Genomic DNA, 19459 nt, shown 5'->3' with positions numbered 1-19459 from the left:
CTTCTGCACCCTTGGCAACACCAACTGGGGACACAGTGCAGGGATACGCATGTTCATGGGGGATTGGTGCTCTGTTCCCACCACTCCCTGACTCTGTCCAATGCTGAAGTGCCTGACCACTCTGTCTGACATACTGTAACTAGTAAATAGATGTCATTCCATCCCACGCCCAACACACTTCATAATAGATCTCATTCTTAATAAACATAATATAACATTCAATTTCCATGATTTCGAAGCTTCAAATCAAGTGAGAAAAAAAGAAAAAAAATTAAAATAAATACACAAATTATTTTTGTGATTTACTGACTCATTAAAGAAATTCTTCCTGTTTCCCTTATCCCTTATATTTAAAGACGAGACTTTGCTATCAGAACTGCTTTCCACAAGTGGTAGAATCTAAATTTTGAAAAGCTGACAGTCCAAACTAGAGCACATACCAGTGATTTTCTATATTTTACCAAGGCTACCTTCCACAAAAGAAAATAATTTTTAAGATTGACTATACAAATCTGTAATTAATTATTGCTGTTTAGTGTTAATTTTGCAATAGGTTTTCCCTCAGCTGGTACCAGAGAACTAGCAGAATGTAGTGATCTGATACCAGGGTTGCAGCTCAGCACTTTCAGAACAGCACACACTATGTATCCAAGGAAGAAAAGGAAGGTGGAAAGGAAAAGAAAGGAGGGTGCTCTATGGCTGGAAATAAATTCTTTAAAAAATGGGATCATCATAGATGACCACAGGCTAGCCAGGGAAATTACCCATCCATCACTGTCAAAGACATCTGACAATTCCATCTCCTCTGCTTCTGTTCAAGATCGGGAACACTTTGAATTCAGTATGCAGCAAGTAGCATGCAGGCCGTTTTTTCTGATTTTTCAATATTACTCTATTCTAATAGCTTCCTTTTAAATTTTGTTTTGAATAGGTAATATGTTCACAGGGTTCAAAATCAAAACACTGTAAGAGGCTCATCTCACGATATAACCCGGCATCAGTGAGAATTCTCACGTGCACCCTGTCCCTGTTTTACCCCACTTGTCTGAACCCTTACAGTACACTTCTAGGGTTTCCTTTTTATTGCCATATGTAAGCAAAAAAAATATCAATTTCTATTAAGATTTTCCCTGCTTTCTTATATAAAAAATAGAATACTATGTATGTTATTCATCTCCATGCTTTTTTCACTTAATGGTATGTCTGGAGGCCTCTCCACAATACAGAGACCACATCTTCATTCCCTTTCTTTATCCTACAAAGGGACTCCCCCATGTGGCTCTCCCACATTTATATAAGAAGTCCCTTACTGATATATACTTGAAGTATATTCAATATTTTGCTGTTGAAAGCAATGCTGTAACAAAATACCCTGTTGAGACAAAGAGTAAATGCTTTTAAAATTTTAATAAATATTGCCACATTGTCTTCTATAGGTGTGTATAACACGGTGCACTAACGTTAACTCAGTGCTTTTCACAGGGGCCAAGGCCATATAACTAACTAATAAAAGAGTGAAAATAGAGCTCGGGTCCCAGATAAAGATCCAGGGCTCTGCTGATAAAAGACCACCAGCTTGATCCTTTTACGCAGCTCCCATTTAGCAAAAGCAACAGCTGAGCAACCATGGAAAAGATTCCCAGGTTCCTGCTGCCTTCTCACCCTTTGCTGCCTGTTTATGTCATCTCTCTCTCTCTCCTAGCAGGGGAAAAGAGCATCTGAGTGTCTTCTGGACCTAGTAACCATGTGGTTGGCAAGAATATGGAAGATGTGACATTTTTAAGGCCTGAAGCATCCGTGTGGGGATATGAACACTATTTCATTTCCAAAGCCCACCTCACAAGCAGCACGAAGTCATTCATGACTTACACTTCATCCCCATCTAGGGCCTTAAAAACCCGGCAATGCCATCACGGTAACTCTTTAGTGTGCCATATATGTCCTATGTGTCCACACAACCACGCACCCTGGAGTCCAGTGCTGCAGGCTGCAAAGTGGAACTAAATCATTCCCTCTACAAAGTTAATGGTAAACACCACATTTTCCCTATCACAGGGGATAATAAAATCCTCTGGTGTGGGACCTCCCAAGCACACAGTGGAAGATATTAGCACCATCTTAGACACAGTGGCTCCCTCTGCTAAGACACACACAAAGTAACAGAGGAAAAATAAAAAGCCCACGATCTCCCCCACCGTTGGCGATGGTACAGATGGTACAGCTATTAGTCTTCTGCTTGGTGGAAAGACCAAAGTGTCAGTGTTGGTTCAGGCTGTTCCCCTGGGACTCCAATACATAGGAATCCTTTTGACTAGGGCTTGGATCTGAAGATGATATTATCATTTGGATAAATGTAACAATGAGGTTACAAATGCAGTGCAGCACAAGGTAATGGGCCTCTCGTGCTGAATTCCGGGCATGGGGTCAGAGGCACTCAGGTAAGTGACCACTCTGCTGCTGTTTGTCAAGCAGCATCTATCTGGATGCAGAATGACAGCAGCCTGGCTGGGGGTGGAAGTGGGGAGCCACAGCACAGGCCCTAATCCTCCTCCCCAACCCATTCTTCAAAGGGAATTATCTTTGGATCCCTACAGACCACACGGAGAAGCCTTGTAGGCAGAAGGCTCACACTAAAGCCTCCAGAAATCTGCTCACAGAGAATCAGGGCAGGGGTGCATCATGGATGGAAAAAGCCAGCACAGGCCTAGGACCGAATCCCAGCTCTATCACTTTTAGTCCAGTGACCTCAAGCAAGTTACTTAACCTCTCACTGCTTCAATTTTGTTTAAAATAAAAATACTACTTACTTCAGAGTTTTTGTGACAATTCAGTAAGAAAAAGTGTGTCAAGAACCTAGTGCAGTGCCTGGCACCTACTCAAAACACTCAATGGGTGATTTTTTCATTGAATGTCATGGAATTCAGCCCCTAATTTAAATATTTTCACCTTCTTATAAAATATGAAAAAGATTAACATTGCTAATTGTGTTCCTAAGGCTACTGGCATTTGTCGTTCATTTGCCGCATGCTAGGACTGTGCTGAGCACCTCACATGCCTTCTGTCGCTTCATGATTACCCTGATGTAAGGCTGGCACACACACTGCACCGGAATTGTTATTATTCCCATTCTACAGACGACGCAAATGTGGCTGAGACAGTTTACATATCTAATCCCAGTATACAGTAGTTAGTAAATGCCAAGATCAGAGCCAAGGGTTTCGACAGCAAAGCCCCACACTGCCCTCCACTGGAGCAGACAGTGGAAAACAACATTAAGTCAGTTTCCCACACCAAGGGAACCCACAACCAGACCAACACAGCCCTGTAGGGCACCCTTTTCTTCTAATACACACCAATAACAGATATGATAAAAAGGAGAAAACCAAAAAGGCATAGTTTAAGTTCAAAGATAAAAGAAATACCTCCAGAGGCCAGAAAGAGCAGGGAGAAAGGATGAAGTATGGGTTTGCTCAGGGTCCACGCCCAGGAGAGGTGCCAGGAGCCTGCCTTCTGCAGTATGGCAACTCAGGCTTCAGACCTGAGGGAGGCTAAACACATGAAGTCAGAGGTTGGGACAGGATAAGCTCTATGCTTATCCTGGGTAACAAAATTTGCCACCCAAATGCAGGCTAGGGCTGTAGCTCTGAGGACCTGTAGGCGCAGGGATCTAAGCTGGGGGCATGGGATGCGTTATATTCCCTCCCTAGATCAGTGCTGCTTAGTACATCTGACAGATCCTTATGAAACCTCATTCTGGATTTCAGGGCTAGAGAACTAGATGGAGCCAATTGCAAAACCACTTCCAGGGGGAAATAAGCAAGGGACAAGGCATGAGGGAGAGGGGCAAGAGGGAGAAAAACAGAGAAAGGGTGAAGAACAAAAACCTTCCACTGAATATAACCCTGCAAACCAAAATTCCAAAATACATGTATAAATTCAATGCTGAGACAGCCAATAAAACCAGCAAACATTAATTCACACTAGATGAAATTAATTTTATGAAACAATCTGAGACTTTAAAATAAGAATGTTTTTGATAGCCTAAGAAATACAGGAAAGCATAACTCTCTGGTGTGTTCTAAAAAAATTCATAAAAATTCTGGTTTTGTTAAAAATACATCTTTAGGGATTTTATCCATCCTCCAATCAAATTCTTCTCTGAGAAAGAAAGCACAAACTTGTAGGTCCAAAGAATTTCTGCCACAATTGGTGCCACATTATGTAGCACCAGAAAAAAAGACACAGAGAGTAAGTGATGAGAAAAGCATAAGAAATATAATAAAAGACAGAAGAAAAGGAGAGTGAGATGTAATGGAAAAATGAGAGGAAAAGTCAAGAAGGAACAGACAAAAGCATCAAATGAAAAAGAGAAACTTTCACATCTGGACAAGATGGAACAATGAACTGCTCCATATGAAAAACTAAAAAAAGACAAAATGCACAAAATAATACCACTCAAAACACTGGTAACCAAGAACACTGGTTCTTGAGGGGAGGGACCTAACATCACCCAAGAAGGAGGGAGAACACAGGACAAGCCCAGCAGTCTCCCATGAGCTAGGAGTCTGGAAGTCAGGGCAGCTGGAGTCCACAGAGCAGAGCAAAGAACAGGAGAGATCTTTATGGAGAGGACTCCAGGGCTGCAGACGACCCCTTCAGTGAAATTTCATTAAAAAAACAAATTTATAGATCCAAGAAGCACAACCAATCCCAAATATAAGAAACCTGAGAAAAGTATACCTATGTAAATCACAAATTGCTTAAAACCAGTGACAAAGAAAAAATTTTCAAAAGCAGAGAAAAGAGACACATTATACACTGAAGAACAAAGGCAAAAGCAAGAAGCAGACTTCTCATAGGAAATAGTGCAAGTGAGAAGAGAGAGGAATAACATCTTTAAAAACTAAAAGGAAATAACTGTCAATCTCGAATTCTTTATCTATTGAAAATATCTCAAATATTAATATTTAGGTAAGATAAAAGCTTTGTCAGACATACAAAAGCAGAGGAATTCATCATCAGACTTGTACACTACAAGGAATGTTACAGATAGTTCTTCAAGCAGAAGGAAAATGGTATCAGTTGGAGACCAGATGAGGAGTACTAGAAATAGTAAATACTTGGGTAAATATAAAGACTATTTTCCTATTATTTAAATCTGTTTAAAAGCTAATCAACTTTTTAAGCAAAAGCAATCACAATGTACTTAGGAGTTGATAACAAATAAAGAAGTAAAATATATGACAACAATAGCACAAAGGCCAGGAAAGGAGAAATGGAGGTATACTTTTATGAAGTTCTTATACTATACATAAGTGATATAACAGCAGTGAAGTTAGACTGTGATAACTATAAACCCTAAAGTAACTGCTACAATAACACAGCAAAAAGTTATAGCTAATAAGCCAAACAAATGACAGAAAATGGAACAGTGAAAAATGTACAATTAATCCAAACAAAGCAAAGAAAAAGAGAACAATGAAAAAATGTGACTAATAGAAAATAGCAAAATGATAATTTAAGTCCAACCATATCAATAATAAGTTAAATGCAAATAATCCAATTAAAACAACTTTGGAAAAGGAGAAAAAAGCTAGAAGATTTTAACTGACTTCAAGAGTTATTATGAAGCTACTGTAATAAAGAGAGTGAATTATTACATCAATATAGATAAGTAATAGGTTAATGGAAAAGAATAGAGAGTCCAAAAATAGATATGTACGGTTAATTGATTAGGACAAAAGTACAAACACATTTCAGTGAAGAATGTAAGGTCATTTCAACAAATGGTGCTAGAATAATTGGATATCCATACACACACACACACAAAAATCCAATCCATACTTTACACTATCCATAAAATTTTTCAAAATAATCATAAATCTAAATATAAAACTGAAAACTATAAAACTTCTACAAGAAAACATCATAGGAAAATCTTTCACCCTTGGGATAGGAAAGATTGCTTAGAAACATAATCAAAAATATAGTCCATAAAAAAAATTGGTTAATTTAATTTCATCAAACTTAGAGAATTTCTCCTTTGTGAGAAACCCTGTTAAGAGAATGAAAAGACTAGGAGAAAATATTGCAAATCACACATCCCGCAAAAGAGTTATATCCAAAATACACAAAGTTTCAAAATTCACTGAAAAGAAAACAAATGAGCAAAATATTTGGACACTTCACCAAAGAATAGTTATATGAACAGCAAATAAATACATCATGCTCAGCACCATTAGTCATTAAGAAAATACAAATTAAAATCACAATGAGATAGCATTATATACCTATTAGAGTGGCTAAAATTAAAACGACTAACCATACTAAGAGTTGGCAAAGATAGGGAACAACTTCTACTCTCATATGCTGCTAGTGGAAATGTAAAATGATGCAAGCACTTTGGAAAACAGTTTGACAGTTTCCTAATCTGTCAAACACATATATACCTTCCATTCAGCTATTCCATTCCTAGGGATTAACACAAGAGAAATAAAAGTCTATGTCCATATAAAGATTTGTACACAAATATTTATAGCAGCTTTATCAGTAATGGCCCAAACCTGAAGACAACCCAAATGTCCATCAAGAGATGGATGGAGGCCGGGCGTGGTGGCTCACACCTGTAATCTAGCACTCTGGGAGGCCAAGGCGGGCAGATTGCTCGAGGTGAGGAGTTCGAAACCAGCCTCAGCAAGAGCGAGACCCTGTCTGTACTATAAATAGAAAGAAATTAATTGGCCAACTAATATATAGAGAAAAAATTAAGCCAGGCATGGTGACACACACACCTGTAGTCCCAGCTACTCGGGAGGCTGAGGCAGGAGGATCGCTTGAGCACAGGAGATTGAGGTTGCTGTGAGCTAGGCTGATGCCACGGCCCTCACTCTAGCCTGGACAACAAAGCGAGACTCTGTCTCAAAAAAAAAAAAAGAGATGGAGGGAGAAACATATTGTGGAATAGCAATACAACTCAGCAATAAAAAAGCATGAAGTATTGCTAACATGTTACAAAATGAATGACCCTCAAAATAATTATGCTGATGGAAAGAAACCAGATAAAAAAGGAATACATACTATAGAATTCAATTTGCATAAGTCTAGAAAATGCAAACCAATCTGTAGTAACAGAAAGCAAATCACTAGTTACCTCAGCATGGTGTGGTGGGGAGAGTGGGCATAAGAGGTAGGAGAGGGAGATAACAGAGGAGCACCAGGAAACTTTTTGTGGTGATGAATATATCCATTACCTTTATTGTGGGGATGGTTTCTTATAAGCATAATCATGTCAAAAGTTATAAAATTGTATACTTTGTCAAATGCAGTGGCTTAAATGGCTAGAAAAAAATTGAATTTAAAAAAATAAAACTGTATACTTTAAATATGTCCAACTAATTAAAAGGAAGCTAGATATAATTCAATAAAATTGTTTTTATTGAATTAAAAGATTCACGATAAGTATTTTTCTCCCAATTTGTTAGATTTTATTATTTGGAAATTTGTAACTGTAATAGAAAGGTATGATGAACTATTAATCATCAACACTACCTGTGTTGACCAGCAACTAGAGAGTATATTTCATAAATCGTGGCTGAAAAGAAAAGGACAATAAGCTTCCAGTTAAGGATGGGGAGGCAAATGATAATGTTTGACTGGTCTTGGGACAATACAGTTTGTAATACATTTTAAGCTGTGGAAATAAAGTTCTGGAGAAATGATGGAATGGGAATCAAGAGAAATGGGATTAGGAACCCAAGTAAGTACAAAATCCACACTCAGTCACCTACATTTTCTTAATGAAATAGCAGAGCTTATCCTCTGACATGGAACAAAAAAATCAACAGCACAAAATGGTCTGGAATAACTGAAAAAAGGATTTGCACAGTGAGTTGACCAAAACTAAGAAAGAAACTAGCTACTAACCTTGGCCTGGCTAAGGTGCCAAATCATAATTGCAGAGTCTGAGTCACTGCAGGAGGGACACGCAAAAGGAGCAGATTTAGGTATCAATTCAGTTAGGTCTTTATCAAGTGAGTAGTTCAAGTCAAAGGTGCAAAGGAGTTAAACTGGTTGACAATAGAGTTTAGATAACTAACATTATCCTGATTATCTATGCCTTGGTAGAGCTTGAGAGAGGCCAGAAAAGAAGTGGCAGCAATGATTCCAGAAATTGAGCTATGAAACTATGGAATAGAGAGAGAACCTTCCCTCTTAATATTAATATTCTCATAAATCTTAATATTTTCTAGGTTGCCTGTATACCAACCACCTGAAAAGCTTATTAACATATGTAGAAATAGCATGTAATAAGTATAGTTCCTGGCACATTAATTGCTTTGATTACAGTATCCGAAAAATTTTCAGTACTGTCTTCATTGTACCTTAAGGCCCAATTATTTTAATTAACACAAAACCTGAAATAATTTATTATTTCCCTAGAATAGGGAACCTGTTTATAATCCCTCTGCTCAGCTGCATAGAATAGGAAATTTTCTAGGCTCCTTATAAGTAATACAGTTCAATTCAGTTATGGCTATCTCAAGCTTTCTCCGAAGAGGTCTCCTGTACCAATTCCTCGGGCCTGAAAAGAACGTATGTGCTCTAGTACATATTTTCTCCATTCACTGGACATCTAAGGAAAAGTGGGTCTTAGATCTCTTTCCACCTGATTCCTAAGCTGATGTCCTTTTTCCATTGAGCACTTCTACTGGCACAATGCAAGGTACTTCACATCCCCATGTCATTGTTAATGATCCCAAGCCTAGAGAGGCTGAACAACTTGGCTAATTTTTATTGGAAAGAGCAGCCTACTGGGAACTGCATCCAAGCTACTGTGAGGTGAGTACAGGCAACTCAACATTGCTTGCATGTAATAATTGCTCTGCTACTTCACTTCCTAGGACAGGAATGGGGAACCTTTTCATGTTGGAAGGCCACATTAATTAATTTAGCTGTAATCAAATAAGGCTACATTCAAGAAACTTCAATTAGATATACTTTAAAATGTACATTATTTTGTAAAAATCTAACTACTATGTACTTAACTTTAAAAAATGAAAACTATTTGTTAATTTTAAAGTCAACTAACATTTTAATGGCTTTGTTGTATCTGCTTTTTGTTGGAAAGCTTTTGAATATTTGGTTACAGCATGAAGGTCAGCAGTTTCAGTCCATCTTCTCAATGCGTATCAGTCATTTGTAACCTTAAGGGTTTCTTGATTTGGCTTAGACAAGAGAATGTAGATTCACAGCAATAAATGGTTGAAAAACAAAAGACCATTTATTTTTCAGGCATGTTGCTGAAGGCATGGGTATTCTACTGCATTTTTCCTTATTTCAGTTGGATCTTATTAGCATCAAGCAATGACTTTAAAATGTCATCTACGGAGAACCCCATCAATTCCATCTGCAGTTCTTTAGGTGCCTTGGTGATATCAACTAGGTGAGGCTGAAATGCTGATTTGAGTGTGATGTCATGATTCTCAAAGGCAGTGAACCTTTCATTGTGTTCTCCAATTAATAGGTCTACAGCAGCTGCATATTCTTCAAATGATTCGCATGTATCATACTGCTCATCAGTGACCTTTGCTAACTGGGGAGAATGTTCATCTGGAACTTCCTTTCGAAGAAGTATTTTGAAAAAAGACAGTTTTTTTCAAAATGCTTGGAATTTTTGCCATGTATCACATATAGACTTAATTTTTACCTTGCAAAGAAATATGCACATCATTTTGATTTGACATATCACACAGAAATGCTGTATTCCTATAGGAGACATATTACAGTAATTCACATTGAAAGAGGGTGCTCTAATTTTTAATTTTGCTTTTCAACAATGAAGGAACCCAATAATAGTAAAAGGTGAAATGCCTAGACCATAAAAACAAAAATTCACTGAATATTTCCAAGGCCTATAGAGGCTGTTTCCATGCATCAATTTATTACAGAAAGAGTGAATTTAAGGTTTTTAAGTGATCTCTGGTACCCAAAGTGTAATTGGATATGATGTAGCAAATAGAGGCTTTACCAAATTCTGTTCTTCATAAAATTTAACTATCTGTTGTCACAGAGATGAAATTTTGGCTAACACCTGTCCCTGCAATAGCCAATGCACTTCAGAATGATATGGCAAATCCACACTGAATATCACATCATTCAACTTTAGCATGTTATAAAACTGGTGATGTGTGTTGCATTTGCACAAATATAGTGAAAAATACTTATAACTTGTTGCAAAGTGCTACTTAAAATAGCTTTAGCACAGAGATTTTGCTGATACAAGATACAATGAAAAAATTAGAGCATCTGGATCTGTTAATACTTTTTTTATCTGTGCAATAAACCTTTTATGTTTCTCTGCCATGGAAGGTGTACTGTCTGTACACACATCACTAAATTTACCAAATTCAGTCCAACTTGTTGTCAGTGACAACACTTATCCTGAAGGTTGCTGAAGATATCTATTCCCCGAGTTCTGTTCCCAAGAGTGCCCAAAGCCACTAACTCTTTGTAGCAAAGAAAATATTTTGTTATGAAGTATAAAACCACGAAGTATAAAAACCTGTACTGAGTCAGTGGTATCAGCTGAGTCATCCAAAGTGATTGAATAATATATATTTTCCTTTTGAATTATTGCATGAAGTTCTGTTAAGTTGAAGGCTAATCCATGCTGCCAATCAGTTATGGTACTCCTTGAAAGAGGCAGTTGTTTGTATGATACTTTGAAATGTTATTGGGGGTCTAAGCATCCTACAACTTCAATGATGCATTCTTCCACAATTTCTACATCACTGAATGGCTTCCCTTTTTTTCCCCCGAGTATATAAGCTACTTTATAAGTTGTTTCAGTAGCATTATTTCCAGGTCTTATTGCTGCTTGAAAGAACTGTCTTTTCTTTTGCTTTTCACTTTTATTTATTTATTTATTTATTTTTATTTTTTTTTTAAGAACTCTTCCTGTGTCAGCTTTTCACTTTTAATTCTGCAATACAACCTTTTGTGCCTCTCCATCTCATTTAAAGTATTTGTGGCCCTTATGAGTGTTACAATGCTGATAACCATTGAATTTCTTTAATGTTGACATTGCAGCATCACAAAACAAGCAAGTCATCTTATCTTTAGCAGAAACAAGATAATATTATAATTCCCAATCCTCATTAAAAAATCTGTTTTCTTCCTTCAGCATTCCCTTGGTCTTCTTTGACATGATGGGCTGTTAAGCAGACAAAATTAAAAAAATACTGTCCACCTGTGCAACTATTCACAAATTCCACTTTAAACAGAAACACAGGGCACCCTTGTCCAAAGCTGATAACAGACTGGCATACTCAACCCCCATAAACTCTCACCACCCAGACTCGTGCAGTAGTGGCACCAGTGAGGGGCAGGTGGGAGTTAGAACTAAATCATGAGTGCAGCATCCACCAATTTAGCCTTTATGACTTACTAGCATTCTAATTGTACCAGTCAATCTTGGAGGAGTATTTCATTGAAACTTATTTTATTCTTTGATATCTTAAACATATTCATTTTAAAAATAAAATAAAAATATAAAAGATGAACAAAAATGTATTAATAAAAATAAAAGAATTGGTTCTGTAAAATTTGGATTCAGTCAAAAAGGCTGAACTTAAGGACCTAGAAGGCCACAGGTTCCCCACTCCTGTCCTGGGAGTATGCTGAGAAAGACAGCCATCTCCACATCAGACAACACCAGCCAGCCCAAAAGAGTTGATTTAAAAATTATTAAAGAGATATGCTTAAAAATTTTTAAATGTGATTCAATTTTAGAAACAAAGGAGGAGTAACAATTATAGACCTATTGCTATTGTCAATCGCTTTCACTTCATTTATATTTGCAGGGCTTCATGGATAGAAAAATATGAAAATATATGGAAGATACATGTCCTCATTACCATGACCAAGTGATCTCACTCCTGGCCAGGACATCATTCATATCACCGGGCCCTAGAATGTTTTTGTTGAGTGAGACCCATATATAGGTCCCTATGCAGGTTAGGTTGACAAGTATTTTCAGGGAATCAACATAGTGGTAGCAACTTGGGGCAGAGGAAGAAGTCAACCAACTGCAATCAGGCCCAACAAAGCCAACCTTGCCAGAGGTCTGGAGTAGACAGCCCATCAGAATTGTCCCAGCAGGGCCTTTATATTCCTGCCACATTGGATCAATGGATGTGGGCTGCCCTGGGAAGGGCATGCCCTCAGGCAAGGAGGTTCCCAGCAGTGGAGACAATCCACCATGAAGCTGACAGCTGGCGGCTATCTGCAATCCCATCGACCTGGATCCTTGGAGGGGAAGCTCGGCAATGCATTTCAATGAATACTACAGCCTTTTAAACAAGCAAAAAGGAGACATGACTCCCCATGGAGACATACCTAGTCAACAACAGAGGATCACAATCCATCTCTCCTCAGACTAATTAATCTAAACTATGCTATGAGGCCAATGTCTTATAAAGGGAAACTTCAATGTCTAGCAACGAGATTTTGCCAAAGAAAGGCTGTAAACCCTGAAGGACAGAAAGAGAAATTAAAATGTTAGAAATCCTAAATCCCCACCTTAGTTACACTGAAAGAAATGATCTACCAAACATGGTACAAAATATACAGAAAGCAGTTGAGAAATATTAAAAATGATGAAATCCACAAGCATGAAAATAGTCTAAAGGGTTTATTTCTTTCTAATTCTAAAATGATAACCTCTCTTATAATAGCCTTAGGATGCTGTTACAATTGAAATGTTAGCAGAAAATAATAAACTACATTTGGAGAGGGAAAAAACCTGAAACTAAAGCAGCTGCAATAACAAATTGCCACAAGGAAATAGTATGTTCTAATTTTTAATTTTGCTTTTCAAGAACAGAGGAATCCAATAATAATAATAAAAGGTGAAAAGCCACGCTAGACCATAAAAACAAATATTCACTGAATATTTCTGAGGCCTGCAGAGGCAGTTCCCATGCGTCAATTTATTACAGAAAGAGTGAATTTAAGGTTTTTAAGTGATCTTTGGTACCCACAGTGTAATTGGATATGATGTAGCAAATTGAGGCTTTACCAAAAGCTAGCTACCATGAGTCAGAGAATGGGAAGAGAACAGGAAGGAAAGAAGCAGAGAGAGCCCATATGGTTCTTTTGTTTTCTTTTAAACACATCATGGCTTTCGTAAGATTTGCAGTCTCAGAAATATAATTAAAACTATTTCTATCTTTTCAAAAGAGCTAACTTCTAATACAGCCTCAGAAGTCAAATTGCCTCCAATACTTACCAGCCATGTGCTCTTCACAGGGCACTTAATTTCCCTGTGCCGAGGTTCCCTCATCTGAAAAATGGAGATTATAATACCCACATCATAGATGCAAGACAAAAGAAAAAACTCCTTGTCAAAGTGTTTTATATTGTTAACTATTATCTCCATTTTTGCCATTATCATCATTATCAGTACTGTTAATCTAAATGACATATACAGGTTGATGATACCTAGATAGGTTTGCCAAGACATTCTTCAGAAGCTAGCAAAATAAATGCAAAAACATGAAGCAGCAACAACAAAAAAACTCACAATTAAATAGTGCCTCTGAAATGCCTAAAATAGGAACAAGGCACTTTTCTTTAGAGTTCAGTAGAAACAGCAGAGAATCTTGAGGGAGGTGTTAACATTCGGTGTGAACACTAAGGAAGCACACAGAGCACCTTCTGTTTTCTATACTACAGCCTCCCTCACTTTACTTGCTCATAAAGTGGGCCTGGGTTTGGGTCACCTCCCCACCTCACATGGCATCTCCCCTGAGAAGCAGCACAGAGGACATTACAAATGTGGCAAACAAAACCGGGGTTCACACACTCCTTCAACAACAGCTCACAGCAACATACCTGGCAGGGACGCCCCAGGGTGATGTGCTGGCCTGATGCGGGGATGTGTGGGTAATGTGCCTTTCAGCACTTGCGGGGTGCTGGGCTACTGCGTGGGTAAGGTTAAAGATGGCTGTGGCTCAAAGGAAAGGAAAAAGTCTTTTTTCTCAGACAGACTTCGGTGAAAATGAACATTCATTAGGCGGGCAGTTTTTTACTTTAATTCTATTCCATGATTCTGCTAAGTCTTAAACGCAAAAAGTGAATTTGAAGATTTATAAAACAGTAACACTGATCTGTAATAAAATCTGAAAACCTTAAATCTAGGCAGACAGTATTTTTTAAATAATAAAGCAAATGTACGCAAAATATGTCTGATATAGAGCGCTACAACTTCATTGCTGTTTCAAAATGTAAGATTCCTATTTTTTTTTTTTTTTTTTTTGAGAAGACCCAAGATCTTGCTCTATCACCCAGGTTACAGTGCAATGGCCCAATCATAGCTACTTATAACCTCCAACTCCTGAGCTCAGGTGATTCTCCCACCTTAGCCTCCCAAGTAGCTGGGACCACAAGTTTGTGCCACCATACCCAGCTAAATTTTTTAATTTTATATAGAGATAGGATCTCACTATGTTGTCCAGGCTGGTCTCAAACTCCTGGTCAAAATGTAAGATTCTTAATTCTTGGCAATGAGTATGCCCACCATGTCAAGACAGGCACCACAATTAGAAAAATCATATTACAGAAATGTTTTTTTTATAAGGAAACCTACCACCTGGAAACTCTAACTTCACTGCAGGTTTTGAAAACTATATAAACACAATTATTAAAAATAATGACACAGAAAAGTCTAGGACCATATTCAGAGAAATGTGTATCTTCAAGTACCCTGCGAAAGTTTTTATAATCCATACAGGGTCTAGGATATTATTTATTTTTCAAAATACCTGCTGAGTACGTGAAAGCCGCCATCAACACCAAACAACTATGTTCCAGAGTTACATGTCATTCCATTAGATGCAACAAAGACAAAACAACCGTAACTACTGCTCTTTGGTTGTATTACTCCTTCCTCACATTCTCCCTGTTTTTATTGACTTAATTTCCCTTCACTCCCTTCTTCCATCATTTTTCATATTTATACATTCATTTAATATTTTCTACTTACAAGGCACATTTCATGTTACTTTGTTTTAGTATCATGTAAAACAACTATCATCTCAACTTTTAGAAGCCAAAAGACTGAGGCCTGAAACACTAAATGACCTGTTCAAGACTTCAAAGTAAGAAGATGAAAGAGAATTTTAATTTTTCCGATTCCATACTATGTTTCCCAATGGTCATAAGATTGTGTTGTCGATCATTTTTCTCCCTTTCACCTTCTCTTCTTTCCTTAATGTGGTACTGCATCACGCTGCTGTCAGTGACTAGTATTTGTGTTGCCTCCTTGTTATGTTTCACTCCTTTCTTCTCCCAATACCCTTGCTTAGTCCCCCTAGATATACCCTTCACACCTGGCTAATTCCTACTTACCCTCTAGGTGTCAGCTTGGATGTTCTCTACCAGGAATCATCCTGGAGCACAAGCCCAATACTGGAAGAGGTGCCTCTCCCATGTGCTTGCAGAACATCTTATGTCTCCCTAGAAGAGGATGTAATATCCATGCTCCTTGAAGACAGGGATTATGTCCTGCTTATTCAATATTGTGATGCCTGCAACCTGGTGGAAATATAGTTTCTAAACCTCAAATAGCAAATCATTGGGCTATGGAAATGAATAGGAAGACATAAATAAGGAGGGCTCTAGAAAAATTCCCTCCATAATTTGACAATGGAAAACTTCGGATGAGCCTGAATCTTTCTGCAAAGCTACTAGAGACAGAACACTATCTCTTCCTTAAAATATCAGAACCTCTTCTATCCCACCCTGCCTCTAAAATGGCTTGACAACAAAATCCATCTCCCTGTAATTCAGTGTTAAATAGACTATAATACTGTTTAAAATATCACAATTCCTTTCTTTTATCATGAAAGTAAAGAAACATTGGCAATAATAGGATTTTCATATCAGCAACATTTATTTGAAACCTGTTTCACTCTCACATTATACCATTTTAATATCAAATATATCAAACCTAGAGACAGGAATAGAAAATAATGACCACCCACACACCCATTATTCAGTTTTATCAAGTCATACCATTTTGTCATATTTAACTTCATTTTTTTTTTTTTGACAGAGTCTTGCTCTGTTGCCCCTTGTTCTAGAGTGCCGTGGCGTCAGCCCAGCTCACAGCAACCTCAAAGTCCTGGGCTCAAGCGATCCTTCTGCCTCAGCCTCCTGAGTAGCTGGGACTATAGGCATGTGCCACCATGTCTGGCTAATTTTTTCTACATAGATTTTTAGTTACCCAGCTAATTTCTTTCTATTTGTAGTAGAGACGGGGTCTCACTCTTGCTCAGGCTGGTCTCGAACTCCTGACCTCAAGGTATCCTCCCAGAGTCCTAGGATTACAGGCCTCCCAGAGTCCTAGGATTATAGGCGTGAGCCACCGTGCCCTGCCTAAACTTGATTTTTAAAAAATAAAACATTACGAACAAATTTGAAGCGTGGTTTCTACCCCTTCCTAATACCATTTCTCACCTCCTAGAAAAAGACATTATTCTGAAGTTGATTTGCTCCTTTTGAAACTGTATGTATATAAAGAATACACAGGACTACTTAGTGGATTCTTAAATATTACATGAAAGTATGCATTTGACAATATGGCAAAGATATTCTAACAAACCTTGCCAAAAGCAGAGCAGCAGAGGCTTAATAAATTACAAGACTCCCTTTAGATACATGTTTGACTTTACACATGAATAGGGAAAATTGTAGGTATGAAAAAACAGTGAATCAAGGGTAGTGAGTGAGTACTTACTAACATCACATCTTGGTGAATGGTAACTACAACTCCTACGTAAGGCCAGAACTGTACCACACCCTATTTCTCTACATCTTTGTCAACATTACAAATGTGAGCTTTTTAAAATCATTTCCCATATGAAAAAGCTCCTGGTGGTTTTCATTTGTTTTTGCCTGATTACTAATAAAGGGAAGCACCTTTTCATATATTTATTAGTCATTCTTAATACATCATTTGTCACCTTCATGTTCACCCATTTCTCTCTTAGGTTGCTTTTTGTTTAGTTGGAGGAGATCTTTATAAGTGTTGAATGCATATTTGCTATACCACTACACTCCTGTTAGAATGGCTACAATCAAAATGACTAACCATATAGAGTGTTGCTGAAGATGTAGAGCAACTGGAATTTTCATACACTACCAGTGGGAATCTAAAATAGTACAACTACTTCAGAACCCAGTTTAGTAGTTTCTTAGAAAGTGAAACATACACCTATCATTTGATATAATCATTCCATTGCCAGGTATTTACCCAAGAGAAATAAAAGCTTATGACCACGGAAAGACTCATACATGAATTTCCAGAGAAGCTTTACTTGTAACAGCAAAAACCTGGAAACTATCCAAGCGTTTATCAATGAGTGAATGAATAAAAAAAATTGTGGAATGGAATAATGCCTAGCAATAAAAAGGAATGAACTACTAATATACACTATGATGTGGATGGATCTCAAAATAATTATGTCAAGTAAAATAAGCCAGACCAAAAGGGGCATACATTATTTAATTCCACTTATAAAAATCTGAAAAATGGAGACTAAGTACTAGTGACAACAGATCATAGGTTGCCTGAGGTAAGATGTGGGGAAGGAGAAGATGGAGGGACTACCAATAAGGAGGAGGAAACTTTTGGGGATAATGATATGTTCATTATCTTGATTCAGGTGGTGGCTTCATGGTTTATATATGTCAAAATTTATAAGATTGTACAAATATGTTCAGTTCATTGCATGTCAAATTATTGTACACTTTAGATAAGTATAGCTTATTTCATGTCAATTATATCTCAATAAAGCAGTTTTCTTTTAAAGTTCATAAGAATAAGAGAATGAAGGAGAATCCCAATCATGATAGGCTTCTGTCTTTTCAGCATTTCTTAAATGTAGGTCACAATTAGGAAAATCTCCTAATGTTTTCTTTACATTTTGCTAAAAACAAACAAAACACTATCTCAAGTAAGTTAGAAATAGAAAAGGAAAGGTAGCATTAGTGACAAGAAATTTCTTTGGAGAAATAATTGAGGCCAAGTATCTAGTCCAGATCTTAACAATATTGCTCCTCCTACAGGAAATATACTGTTAATATTTTAACTGATGGTAGTAATCAGCATGTCAACATCTAAAATTTTCCACTGTGTTCATTCATAAGGTTCAGAACCTTGCCCCATTGATCAAGTCTGATCTAATGATGACATAATACCACCATACTAATCAGCCTTTATACGTTCTCCCCATTGATGACACTGATCCTGATGCATTTACTCTTATCAAAGGTTGTAATTGTTTTTCTTTCTTTACCTAATTCCATTTTCATACACTCCTGTTCCTCAAATGGAATGAGGAGGAAATCCATAAGTTCTACCCCACTAAAAATTGGAAACGATAAACTATAACTTATACGAAAAAATCTACATATAACCACCCTAATTATTTGGAAGATGGTAATTGTTAAGCCTCCAAAGACAAAGGTACAGGTTGAGTATCTCTAATCTGAAAATCCAAAATGCTCCAAAATCTGAAACTTTTAAAATGCCAAGCTGACACCAAACTGAAAAATTCCACACCTAACCTCATATGATAGGCTACAACCAAAACACAGTCAAAACTTTGTTTCATGCACAAAATTATTTAAAATATTATATAAAATTACCTTCAGGCTACGTGTGTAAATAAGGTGACAATGAAACATAAATGAAACTTGTGTTTAGACTTGGGTCCCATCCCCAAGATATCTCATTATATATATGCAAATATTCCAAAATATGAAAAATCGAAAATCCAAAACACTTCTGGTCCAAAGTATTTCAGACAAGGGATACTCAACCTGTGTCTGAGTACCTACCATCTCCGAAAAGATGTCTCACAAGCCTGGTAAGCGTTTGCTTAAGGTCAAACTCCACAAGCTTCATGGCCTCCATGGTGTGTGTCTCTTGTTTATGGGCAGAGCGAGAACTTTGTTCAAAGAGCTGTAGGCTTTCTCCATCCTTTATACCAGCAAATAACTGTAAACCAAAAGGAGTAACATACATAAATAAAATAGTATCCTGGTACTTTATATGAAGTAACTTAAAAATTATGCTAAAATTTTTTGATTCTAAGTTATAATGTGGGAATAAGACTCATTATGTCTTACAGTCAATAAACATAATGAAATTAACATTCACTTAATACCAAATGTGAACAAACCACTATGCTACATAGTCTGGAGGGTCTTTAGGGAATTAAAAGACACTGTTGTGACCTTTGCTGATCTCTCTGTTTTTCATTTGAATGAACTTATACTCATTTCCTAACAAGACACATTATCCTCAATTTCTAGCAGAAACAGTAGTGAATCAGGCTTTCTGACTTTAAAATTATATCTCTGACCATACTGCAGTATCCTTACAGTGTGACTT

At 37.2% G+C, this 19459-nt stretch overlaps 1 protein-coding gene across 9 annotated transcripts in view; it reads right to left on the bottom strand.

The window, feature by feature from the left end:
* Nucleotides 1-19459, bottom strand: part of FARS2 (phenylalanyl-tRNA synthetase 2, mitochondrial) — a 520217-nt gene that overhangs the window by 331187 nt on the left and 169571 nt on the right. For all 9 annotated transcript variants that reach the window (XM_076010445.1, XM_076010446.1, XM_076010448.1 and 6 more), the window contains one exon: nucleotides 18904-19063. In XM_076010445.1, coding sequence (XP_075866560.1) covers nucleotides 18904-19063 — 160 coding nt within the window. The remainder of the gene's footprint in view (nucleotides 1-18903; nucleotides 19064-19459) is intronic.

The sequence above is a fragment of the Microcebus murinus genome, chromosome 15, assembly GCF_040939455.1.
Source record: "Microcebus murinus isolate Inina chromosome 15, M.murinus_Inina_mat1.0, whole genome shotgun sequence".
Lineage (NCBI taxonomy): Eukaryota > Metazoa > Chordata > Mammalia > Primates > Cheirogaleidae > Microcebus > Microcebus murinus.
The sequence above is the reverse complement of the archived record's forward strand: the minus strand, read 5'-3'. Positions and strand labels throughout refer to the sequence as shown.